A 13,265-nucleotide genomic window follows, 5' to 3' on the forward strand; every position below is an offset into this window, starting at 1 on the left:
CTGTACACAATGTAAACAAGGAACACTGCAAAAATAATACTAAGCATGGAGAAGCCCATACTGGTCAAAATGTCATGCTCCTTCCAGAGACAACTGCACTTTTAATACATTGTACATGTACATGTAGTACAAAATATGTGCAGTAGAATGAAATTGTTAGAGTACTGGAGACATTCAGTACAACTCATCTTGTATTACCTGGTGACTCCCAGCATGTGTTCAAAACATGAGATAATACCCAGATATGGCACAATTTCCCCCATTTTTAATCCTTTTAAACAAGGCTATTGAACAGTACATCCTGTTCTTGACATTAACATAAGCTGAATGGCACAGAAATTAAAACTATCAAATACAATAAAAATCAAGGAACAAGTACTAGTAATACATTGTATATTTGATTGGTTAAGAATAATAGCCTGATACATTCAACAAGAATACTAAGGGATATATGAAGGGATTCCATCATATTGGAGCTCAATTATTCTGATGAAAAAGTACCCCAGGATCCTTTCCAAGGGGCTGAGCATAAAACAGATTACAAAGCATTCTAACAAATATTGCTTCAAATAGAACACCATGGAATGCAGAGACCCTTTACAGTTTGACTTTGACAGCACAAGTCTACAGAGTAGCACTCTTTAAATAGTTGATGAGGCAGATGCTTTGGTTGAATTTCTGCTGCAGATGTTGCCATGTTGACTCCTGTGTGCTTAACAACTGCTGAGCCTGCTGCTGTAGTTGTGGTTCTGAGGTGATGACACTGCCGTGCACCTGGAAGAACGTGCAAGAACATCTTTAAGGAGTGTGCTGTTTTAAGACAACGGTTTGTCACTTTCAAAGAGCTTAACACTTTTTTTGATCATATATAGTGACAGGCAATCACTGCGTAAAACTTTTTTGTGGGTAAATATTCTAGTGCAAGATGAGGTAACAAAGGTTAAGAAAAATAGTTTTCTTTGCTATATGTAGGGGACAAGTAGGGGGAAACGTATGAAACTAACTACTTAACCATAACATACTGCATCATACCAAGCTGTTGTCATACAGCTTTCTTAAGAAGTTGAAAGTCTTACTTTGAGGAACAGCCCTGTCCATGCCTGTGCAAGTTCAAAGTCCTGCCTTGTTGTGAAGACATGATGTAGAAACTTGAGGAACTCTTCCATAAGGGCCACACTCCCACCACCCTCTGGAGCCAGCGATCTTATCTCCATATCTACAGCTGATGGTCCAAGATCTCGCAGCTTGTTTCTAACTGTGTCATCTATGGTAGAAAAACAACACATTTTTATTTTCCATATCATAAAACATTAAAAAAAATACTATAATCAGTAATGGACTGATATTACAATGTAGCAATCATACTCAACAGTTGTAACATTTAAACTGTTTTCCTTTCAGCATCATTGCTGTTCTCATGCCTTTGCCTTACATAATAGGTAAAACTCACAATCAGGTTTATCCATACACCCCTGTAAGAGCCTCTGGAACTCAGACTGGGGCTGAAGACTGCTCAGGTTGATGATCTTAGAAGATGGCTACAAAAACAGAAACAAATGTTGAATTGACTCCATTTTGTACAAAAGTACTTACCTTCTAACAAGATTGTAGATCAATCAACATTTTGTTTACTGGAAAGAACTCTGCAATAGTCAATGCCACTCAATGGTCATAGCGATACAAATGAGGATGCTGATAAAGTCTAAAACAATAGAAATTGTACCATGGACACGACCGAACTGCAAGTTACATGTCGTCAGTAACATCGAGATGAATTGTACATACCTCCTCTTTTGGTGTCTCTTCCTCTGGTGCAAACTTAATCTCTAGTCCAGGAATTGTGGGTAGAAAGAATGGAGCAGCCTTGGGGACCTTTGGAGGCTCCTTGGGTTTGTTACGCTTCTGTAGATGTGTAGGAAACAAGGCGGTCAGGTCTGCAGGCGACACTGGTCAGCAATCCAGACAATCAAGTAAATGACTACAATATGAAAGCTGAAATGTTGGATAAACTAATCTGTACATCAGACAAAACTGGTCATTATTGCTTGAGTATAATGTTATCACTGGTAATAAATCAAATGGGACTTTTTTGTCTCTTACTTGAGCAAATACACCTCTACAGATTATCAGTGCAGATACAGGTATATGATGTATGATTATGGTATGAGCATGAAACCTTGATGAGTTCCAGGTTGGTCAGACTTTTCCATCTTGAGTCCGGCAGCAGGGACAGGGTGATCAGTTCTGCTGAGAGCTGGTCAGGTGACTTGAAGGCTGGGACCTCATTGGCTGACTCTGGTTCTTCAATGTCCTCCTCATCTTCATCTACAAACAGAAAACCATTTAACAAAAAGCATGTTACACTTGTTTGACAAATTTGGTGATTTGATTTATGTCAGCAAGGTGACTCGATAGAAAAGATGTTGAAACATGCTAGACTTACATGTATGAAGATTTATCAGTATTGTCTGTGACCCTAGAACAATGATGTTGATTGATATCTTAAGTAAGTATTGATAACATGAACAATAACATAGTTTAGTAGTACACCTATTCTAATATGTGCAAGCCAAATGGTGGACCTTCCTGTAAAATTGTTGTGATTAGGGAAATATGAATTAGCTGGGCATACCAAAAACACATTGGTCTTGTCATAATCCTATCTTCATAATCCTGTCTTCTTAACAATTGTGATCACTTATATTTCTCTACAGGAAACCATCAATGTGGGTAGACATCAGTGTAACAAGAGTTGTAACTGACCATCAGACAGCGCCCGTGTGCCTGGCATGACAATGGTCAGTGGTTGGTACGTAGAGGGCAGTGGTCTGAGAGACACGTGGCTATACAGTGTAGTGTTGGACCTGTGGGAAATATAGAAGAACATCTTGAAATAAAATGTTGACGGGCCTGTGTGCATTGAGTTTTGTACGCGACAAACTTGCAGGGCTTAAAAAAATGTCACATGATATTTGCTTCTCATGCTTTCTATCTTTCTATCTTCAGGCCTTAAATTTAGTCACCATGCCAAGTGAAAACGGACTGACAGTCACTGGTTTGTAACATAGACTTTTGTACAGTCAGTCAAGGGTAGTTTGTAGCATTGATAACTGCTGTGAAGAATATCCACATCAAACCAGCTACAAAAATTACATCCCCAGACTAAGCATGGGACAACATCAGCATAAAGGCTAAAGTTCCAAACCATCTGTATCTGCATCTGTAAAGCCGGTATAACCGCCCTTTGGCGTAACACACCAGCTAACAAACCATACCAAATTCAATATACAAATGCTATGTCCTTGACTATACTAATAATAACCAAGTAAACTTGGAATCAGTACTGACCACAGGTAGATGCCCACATCATCCACATGTGCAGTGGCCAGGAAGTCTCCTGTGGGAGACATGGTCAGACTGGTGCAGGCTGCATCCAGCAGGAAACAGTCCAGCAGACTGGGGAGGGGGGCAGGTGGAGAACAGGTCAACTTACAGGTATTTTCACATCACATTGAACCCATCCTTCAGAAATACACTGTCTGAACGTTCTACATTTGACAGTGATGACCAGTTGAGATATTTCTGTGGTGGATATACATTTGTAACATCACATCCGAAGATCTAGCTTCATTTAATGATTCTTTCTTTTGAACCTTACTTTGACATGCATTCTGTCTGAAGCTGAAAGAATTCACACTTCTTCATCCTTGATTACAGTAAGAAAAGGTGAGATACTGACCTCCCAGTTGGCAAGTCCCATGTCCTGACTGTACAGTCCATCGATGATGTCACCAACCACCTGGCATCTGGGCTGAAGGTCTGGGAAGTAAAGGAAAGCAGGGTAGACTTACACCAGTGCTCAACATACGTTTCTCTCCAGCTCCATGCAAGTGACATTCAAAATTACTTCAAAATTACTTGAACCAGACAAATTTTACCTGCAGCACTCATTTTCTTTGCCAATCAGTCAATCAAAAAACAATGTTATCAAACTGTTCCTAGTAGGTTATTTCCTTGCTGTTTCTATAGTATGGTATATTTCTACAGGCAGGGGTTGTTACCCCTTCCCCTTTAACATGCTCCAGGCACCTCCTTGAAAATGGGACCCCCATTTTATGTCCCTTCCGAAAGATGGGTGCAGCCCCAACTGAGATGTACTGATTGAACCGTAGTCTCCCAGTTGCAAACTATAATTGGAACCAGGAGCGTAACTGTAAAGCTGCTACCAGTTGAGCCACAAGGACATCCCTGTTTCTAGTAGAAACATGTGGAGTTTTACCATGTCTGTGATCCTGTTCCGGTGTCCTGAAAACCTCCTGACTACCCTCCTGGTCTCCATATCCACAACAACCACCATGAAGTCGTCACACGCCACTGCAAGCATGTTACTAGGATACAAATGTAAACACACGACTCAAGCATTTCTTTGCATCAGACATAACATAAACATCAAAGGCATAAAAACAGATGAAATTCTAGATGTACGTGTGGGCTCAAATAGTGGTAAACATGTTCATTTCTTCTTGTAGACTAGAGAATTGTACTTCAGCACCTTATAATTTGAAGTCAATGTCAGCCTAAGGATGATCAGTACTGTTAGCATTTGTAGGGACATCCTTATTTGGTATACATGCTTATTTACAAAAATATTGTTTACCTTTCCCTGTGTAGCACCATCTGAGACACAGGTGAGTCCAGTTCCAGTGTGTGGAGGAGTTGTTTAGATTTGAACTTCCAGAATTTTAACAAGCAGTCTGCAGCCCCTGTGACAGTCACTTGGTTCAGTCCATCTACCGCCACACCCCTGACTGAGGCATTATGTGCTGCAAAAAACAAAAATAAAGGGAAAGACAATAAAATAAATTTACATTCCAACTGCCGAGGATTCATAGTTGGTACAAGCACATAGAAATGCCTTACATTTCGATGCAATTCTCAGAAAAAACACAAGCTACAAACTAAAACACATATTTTTCTCACAGTACTTAAAAACATTTCCTTTTAACTAAAATGAAAAAGGTCAGGCAAGTTATGTCTAAAGATCTTCAGTACCTTTTTTTTGTTCGTTTTTTAAAATTGTAAATTTTATTTTTGACATTTAGTACCTTTGAGGTTCCCATATGATCCCCTGTAGATGCCAGACTGGATGTTGTAGACATCGACATGACCAGAGCTCTGTGCAACCACACAGAAATTACCACAGGATGTGATGGTCACCGCCTAGAAAAACATTGGGACAGAAATTTAATGGAAGCTCATCTGTGTTGGTAGTAAAAAACCATAATACAAATGTACAATGCTAAACTTTCTTCCAACACTAAGGTATTCACGGATCAAACATACCATTATTTGAGCGTTTACGTTAGGAGATGATTGGTCATTACTGATGCTGAAGAAGGCGACAGTGGTCGTTGAATATCTGATCCGTGAATACCTCAGTGTTGGAAGAAAGTTAAGCATTGTTTTGTGAATTCAGTTTTAATCATCATACATGTTGCCTGCAAAAAGTGCAGTTCTCCTATTGCATCCTACAGTATATCACATTGTTAAATGTGAACAGGTAATTCAAAATCAGAGTTTGTAAGCCAACAGCTGTAAGCCAACAGCACAAATGCCATCGTGCCTCAAGGATTCCTTCTTGGTCCAACTGTTTTCATGATTGGCAAAAATGCAGGAGTCAATCTACTTTAAAGCACTCTGCCGGAGACTTATGCAGCCTTCTCACCTGTGCCTCCACTCCCATGTCGCTCTGTGTTTTCCACCTGTCGTTCTCTAGCTTGTGTTTTCCCATGGTGCACTTCTGATAGTTCCATGTGGAGGCGACCTTGTGACCCCTGTGGCAGCACACAATTGAGTCCCAGTCACTCTGTCTGGTCGTCTCTGAAAAAGCAAAAGGGGGAAGGCTATTTTCTTAATAGGAAATGCTTCTGCTTCTGTGAGAATATAAATCTGAACACAGCCTTTGGTTTAGAATCATGAGCTCTTAAGCTAAGTATCTAGAGACATACATTTGTTCAAAACGTTCCTTATTTTATCATTCAACTATTGTGTACACTAGAATTAGTGCTCAATCAGTGTAATAAGTGTAATCAGTGTAATCAGTGCAGGAAAACATGGTCCATATAACGTCCAAGGAAAGACTTGAGTCCCATATCTAAGAGTCTTTATCCTTACGGCATGCAATTAGGTCTTAATCCTTTCCCTGCTGCCTAACTCTGTAACCAATAGAGAACGGGTAGTCAAAAAGCTACTTCACTGTGCTAAAGGTTAAGTAGCATATATACCTGAGGCGAAGTCTGTGATTGAAGGAAGTTTGTGTTCATCATTCTTTATACCCTTCTTCTTAGCCTGCTGTCTCTTCATGGAGGCTGAAAAAAATTGTTCATACATTTGACAACAGAAAATTTACAAACTCAAAGGTCTTGCACATGCAAGAATACTGGAAAATATGACTGCAGACTAAGGCATCTCAGTATTGAACAGTTATATATAAGAGGATGGTACACAAAGTAGCAAAGGAGAATCTAGCCGTCACTCTTTTTGATATGTTTTCCCTGAAGACTTACCTTGTCCCAGGTTTTTGTTGTGCCTGTCATGTACAGTAGAGAAGGATTGTAGGGTGCTGTCCTGACCTGAAGGGGAAAAAATTCACACCTTATGTTTGACTTGAGAACACCAGTAATATCGTAACGTCTTCTTCTGAAATAGCTATAAAAACAAGCAATGAACATTTTCTTTTACTTTTTGAATCAAACAGTTACAGACATTTGTTTGAAAAATCATTAATTTATATTCTACAATCAGCCATTGTGACAGTGGTACTGAAACAATATACCTGCACTGAGGATGTTCTGCCCACTGTTGCCATGGAAACGTATCCTGTTGGGCGGGGCCCTGTGGCCGCACCTCATCCTGAGCAGCCTGCCGCTTCCATCAGACTGGTCCAGAACCCACTCCTGAGATGGGACAAACGGGAAAGAAAATGTAGGTTCAGCTTGTAACAATCTAATTTTCTGTAAAAACTCTAATTAAGATTCACACAAGCACACAGCCAGTACCTCCAAAGGTAGCAAAAACAACACATTTGGCATAAAGCAGCAGTATGTCAATTATGGTAGGTGCATGTACAAATGTATTACATGTGTTGGAATCAAATTAAACTATCTACTAAGCGACATTGACTTTTGCTTACAACAGGGTTGGGGTTTTGTTCGCGTTAACAATTTTCGCTTTCGCGTGGAAAATTTTCGCGTTGAAAATTTGAAATAGAGAATTTATTTATAGGTTCAACATATCAAAGTAATTTTATCATCAAAATTTTTCTCTCTTGGGAATAGACTTGAGTCCCTTGGGAATAGCACACACCAATCCACACCACACCCTGCCCACACCCATGCAGGGGAAAAGTTAGCCTGTAATTTTGATCATTTTCGTGTTAAAATATGCAAATAAGTTGATCTGAAGGGTATTGAAGGTTTATAAATCTAAGGTTTCACGCCCAAAAAATTTCGAAGGATTTTTGAAATCTAAAAAAAAACAAAACAAGTTGATTCCCAAGGGATTCAAGTCTATTCCCAAGGGAAAAAAATTTTAATGACAAAATTACCTTGATATTTTGAACCTATAAATAAATTCTCCATTTCAAATTTTCACCGCGAAAATTTTCCATGCGTACGCGAAAATTCTAAACGCGAACAAAACCCGTTCCCTTACAACATTTCACAACTACTTTCTGGAATCTTTCTGTTTTATTGGTTTCCATCGCACCTTGATAGAATTATCAGCAGCTGATGTGATCATCATGGGTTCCGATGGCAGGAACTTCATCCCTGTCACAGCCGTCCCATGAGCCTCTCTCATCTGGGCCAGCAGCCGCCTCTCCTCAAGATCCCACAATGCAATGTGGCCAACAGTACTTCCTGTAGCCATCACTGGAGGACCATCTGGTGTATAACATATAGCAAAGTGAGGCATGTGTCTACAAAACTTGTCTGAGGTACCATTGGACATGTACAGCCAAGCCCTTTTGCCAACTTTTTCACACAATAAACTAATCCTGACTGTCCATCACAAGTAACCTCCATTAACATTAATCCACCGGGTTACATATAAATCTGCCACTTTGAAAAACAGTGGGTTCAACAGATCTCTAATGCAGTAACCCCCAGGTATGCACAATTTAGATATACAGGAGTCCATTACACTGATGTTTGGTTGGAGGTCTGCTTGGACATATCTTTTCAGGTTGGCAGAATTATGTACCCTGGTGGAATTATGTTAGCAGATGCTAGCAATTCAACCAATAAGAGAAGGGCAATTAGCAGTTCAATGAATGAGAGAGTGCCTGCATTGTCAAATATTTGCAATTTGATGCTTTTCTTGTGCATTTCAACGTTTTGACAGAGGTGGGTGTGGATATGGGATCAGTCTGTTCAAACAAATTGTAGACTATCCAGGTAAATGAACACTGTGACAGTAGTTTGTGATTGACCCACCAGTTCTGAATCCGATGGCTGTGATTGGTCCCCAGTCCTGATACAGCTTCAAGACTGTCTCGTCAAACTTGATGTTGTGAACGACGATCTGCCCGCTCTCCATCCCCACGGCAACAACATCCACAGCTGGGGCCTGCAGGAGACACAGCCTTTACTTCACATCAACTTCACAACAAGATCTTTTAAAAGAAGTTTGCTATGACTTTACAGGGTTCGAAATACATTTTTGGATCAACTTGCACTGGTGCAGACGAAAAAAAATTACTTGCACCAAAAATCACAACCAACTTTGTGCATATTTGGGAAATGATGCTTCTATTCAGTTGGAGTGAAAATTTACATGACTAAAAGAGGATACATTTCTACTGGTGGAAACTTGCACCAGTGCAGGTCTTCTTAAAATTACGTGGACGGCTCCAATTTCATGTGCACAAACTTTCACATACAAGTGATATTTCGAGCCCTGCTTTAGTATGTCAACTATTGACTTGAAGCATCAACTTTTTATTCTTTGTATGATCTGAATATGTCGTGTATGCACAATGGAAGTGCATGTAAGCATTCATTAAAGATTTCAACATGTCCATGATTGATTCTGTAAATTGTAAAGTGTTGAAATCCCTACCTGTTCCATAACAGTGATTGGGGAACCCCAGCCATCAAAGGTGTGCAGCAACTTACTGTGAAAATAAACAAAAAACAGATCTAGAGGAGTTGAACTGTGTGCATGTTGTGTGGTGAAATTAGTATTGCATATGATGATTGCGTAGTTGTCAATCTGCAATGTTATAGGAGGATGTGTCAGCAAATACATAACAAACTTTAAAGCTTAGCCAAACACTAATGAACTTCTAATTCTGATGTTTACTCAATGGGAAACAGATTGATGAGCATACAGGACATGTCTTGCACTGCAAAAATTCCTTAATATAAATGTTGTACGAAAAACATAAAAGTGTTGAGATGGGTGTCATAATAAATTACCCCTACTTGGTTCTGATGTTCCATAGTTGCATGCTGCCTTGTCTGCTACCCAGGAGGATCTTATTGAGGTAGGTACTAGGGTGCATCAGGGCAGAGATCTCAAACGTCCTGTTGTCAAAGGTCATCTCCAGATATAACTCTGTAACATAGAAGATTTTGATGTTAGGCCACAGCAAGTAAATTTTATGGATGACATCCTCCGCAGACTCCAAAATTAATGAGATAGGGCGAGAAAAAAACAAGGCGGGCCAAAAAAAACAAGATTCCTATATTTTCAAATTTTGAAATCATAAGTCTTGTTAAACAAGAATTGAGGTGACTAAATATGATATCATGACCAACAGGTCTTTTATTCCTGTATTCAACCAATGAGGTTTCATATATGATATAAAACCTCCTTGATTTAATGTAAACATGTCCTTGTAGATGTGTATAGATCTCAATAGACTAACTACAACAAATGCAGAAAAGAGCTTGTTGTACCATCATATGAAGCAACTACACTGGGAATTCATATGCAATGAAACACCTTGTGTTTACAGCTTAATTAACTAGACCCCCCCCCATTATTTATATAATGTCCTTGCTAGAACAAATGCAGAAAACAGCTTGTTATTATACCATCATGGGAAGGAACTACACTGGGTATCCATATGCAATGAAACACCTTAGACTGTCAACATTAAACTGTTCTTGAAGATGTGTATACAGCTCAATTAACTAGAACAAACGCAGAAAACAGCTTGTCATACCATGATGGGCAGGAACTACACTGGGTATTCATATGCAATGAAACACCTTAGACTGTCAACATTTTCGACATATTTGCCAATTTTTGGCATGTTGACCACCGTCGGAGGGCAATGAAATTTCTTGTTTTTTATTTCGAAATCAGGCAAAAATTAATGAGCGCGCTGATGTCATCCATAAAAATTACTTGCTGTGGCCTTACGTAAATAAATGTTTCGAAATCAGTTATTTCAACATTGAAATTCCTTGCCTAACAACACAGAAGACAAAATATAATTACAATATGTCATTACATAATACTCTGGTGTATTACTAACTTATTACTTCTGGTAAGATACCTACCTACCTTGTCCCTTAAAGTTAAACTCCAGGTCATTGGGGGGGACAAGGTAGAAATGAAGAAGGACAGCTGTCTCCAGACATGTCTGTTTCTTGCAGCAATCAGCCTTTTGGCCACATTTAGGGCTGTCCACTCTGTGAGGGTACTAACTTATTTGAATGTACAAGAATACTTAGTCCCTACCTTGTGACTGAATATCCCATATCTTGACTACACTGTCCATGTCCACACTGATCAGGTGATTACTGAATGGCAGCAGCAGGTGAACGTCCTTCTGATGACCTTCATAGGTGTGCTTCACCTGGACAACACAAACAGAATGTTTGTTAATTAATCAATATCTAGATTGGGTCCACCACTGAGGTCTCTCCAAAATGCTTGAAATGGAGGGCTTACCTACTGTATATATCAATCGGTCAACCTGGCACGTCATCGGCAATTACTGCTGTTTGAGCATTTAAGGTCTGTGTCAGATCAGCCTCAGGTGTTGCTGTTCAGAGGGTCTTATGTAGCTGCTCAGGCCCAGAACTGAACTTAGTACAGGGTCACTACAATAATACTGATACTGAAAAATTCACTTTATTTCTTATATAGTGTCTATTGATATTGAAAGCATGACATATCAATAAAACTCTTTTCTATTGCAAACATATTGAAGGTCTGAAATATTACCTTCCTAACACAAGTTCAGTAAGGCATAAAATGTCAGGTTGTTTTCCTTGGTACAAACCCGACATCACTTCATCTGTCCTGCTTGGCATCTAAAATAGCTATTCTTGCCACTGAACACAAAATTTCATTGAACCACTCAACGTCACTGCATGACTGCCATTCCTGTTTTATTACAGAAAACCTTAAGCCTATAAAGCATGTCCTCCTGGGAAAACACAAAAGAAGAAGATCCTATTGAGTCATACTTTGGTCACATTTTCCACAATACTTGCATTGCAGCTTGATTGCATCTATGGCAACCATGAATGCAATAATCAAACATTTTAATTCTTTGGATAGAAATGGATAAATGAGGTATTCCTTAATATATTTTTTACTGCGTCATTGAAAATCTAATATATCTACAAGGACACCATAAAACAGCAATGAGCAATTATGAAAAATTCTTTTTCTGTTCATTTGCGTCAATGCTTATAATTAATGATGCTTTTGCTACACAGGCTAAATAAAGCCCCGTCATCAGCTTTACCTGTCTGCCCCTTTCGAAGGCCCTGATGACGCTCCTGCAGCCTGTGAAGACCAGGTAAGCGTCCACCGCCATACAGGTGATGCTGTCCGGGTGGGAGTCACTCACACTCACAATACCCAGCTTAGAGCACTGAGTGGATTAAAGAAATGTATCGTTATTGAAATTAAAAAGAGGCTTACATCAATAGAGGCTTTTCATTGACGTCAATTTGAATCTCCCCCCGTGACCATGGACAATTGTTGGAGGATAATTGGATTAAGCAATAACATCATCGCATGGTTTACAGAGTGACGTACACTGTAATCCAGCATGGCGCAGATGACGTCAAATGAAAAGCCTGTATACACTATCAGTTTAATCATGTAATCAACTATTCAAGTGTCAGGGCCGATCTGCCCTCCTATCAAATACTTACTGGACTTGATCAGGTTGTTTTTTTATTGTTTGATATGTAAATACATTATACTTTGAGTCTTTAACTTTAGCATTTCTATGGCAGTCTCTTCATCCCATTGCTTAAAGTTTAACATCCTACTGTGGGCAAATCAATTCACTGAATTTTTTGTATTTATTACAGAAGAACTTAGCAGCTAGACACTTCACAGTCATATCAGAAAGAAACTTTAGAACGCCCCCCTCCCCATCTACAATTTCAACTTTGTACTACACCGACCTAATTGTGTTTACATAATAATCAACGACAATGAGACAAAGGTGTGTGACTCTGCAGACATACGTTATAAGTGTGGAAAGCCTTCCCCACACATGTGATGACGTAGTGTTCCTGATGTTTCTGATGGTAGCGGACTTGTAGAGGAATGTGGTTAGAGTAGTAACCCAGGGCACGGAATCCCACGAAAATCTGGCTCGCTCCGGGCATTTTCACCTCGTCTTCTGCTGTCCAACCGAATAAATAGTGCCCAGAAAACTTGTGCTGACTTTATCTACACATGAACGGCAATTAATACGCGTTTTAAACCATAAAATCCGCGGAAAATACCATCGAGCCATGTACACACATGCACATGTGGTACTTCACCTTTGACCTTTCAATGGGAGAGACCATTATTTTTTGTCGGGGAGTTTGTAACTGTTTATTGACTCGGTAAATCAAATTGCAAAGTACATAATTCAATGACGTACGAGGGAATGTGTGGAATTACCACAGGTGTTATTGTATTGAGCGGCTTAATACGTGATCTAAATAGCGGGACGGATGTAGCGAGAGCGTGGAGAACCAAGGGCATCCTAACGTCCGATATAACGGTTATATATATATAACGTCCTTGGAGACAGGGCTGCTTGAAGAGAGTCCCACATGCACGACCATGCACATGCAACGGCCCTGAACTTTAATCCGACGCAAACTTAATCCAACACTTTTCAGTACTCTCCAAGCAGAGGAGGGGTTCCGGCAGGTTTTTGACGTGTTTTTAGGCGTTTTTGTCGGGCTTTCTATTTTGTCATTTTGGTTGGCTATAAAGAAAAATGACAA

General features: G+C 39.6%; 1 protein-coding gene across 1 annotated transcript; it reads right to left on the reverse strand.

Annotated features, from left to right (window-relative positions):
• Positions 1-66: 66 nt before the first annotated feature.
• On the reverse strand, positions 67-12,813 carry LOC136436780 (WD repeat-containing protein 36-like). The gene is made up of 22 exons (XM_066431056.1): positions 12,507-12,813; positions 11,771-11,899; positions 10,753-10,870; positions 9,486-9,618; positions 9,121-9,175; positions 8,496-8,628; positions 7,768-7,943; positions 6,836-6,956; positions 6,567-6,632; positions 6,285-6,368; positions 5,726-5,880; positions 5,106-5,220; positions 4,658-4,823; positions 4,280-4,388; positions 3,740-3,819; positions 3,349-3,456; positions 2,764-2,864; positions 2,177-2,325; positions 1,786-1,902; positions 1,451-1,538; positions 1,077-1,264; positions 67-774 (listed from the first exon to the last, which is right to left on the reverse strand). The coding sequence occupies exons 1-22, from the start codon at positions 12,648-12,650 to the stop codon at positions 625-627; spliced, it is 2,685 nt and encodes an 894-aa protein (XP_066287153.1). The 5' UTR covers positions 12,651-12,813; the 3' UTR covers positions 67-624.
• Between the last annotated feature and the right edge of the window lie 452 nt (positions 12,814-13,265).

This window comes from Branchiostoma lanceolatum, chromosome 6, assembly GCF_035083965.1.
Source record: "Branchiostoma lanceolatum isolate klBraLanc5 chromosome 6, klBraLanc5.hap2, whole genome shotgun sequence".
In the NCBI taxonomy this organism is placed as follows: domain Eukaryota; kingdom Metazoa; phylum Chordata; class Leptocardii; order Amphioxiformes; family Branchiostomatidae; genus Branchiostoma; species Branchiostoma lanceolatum.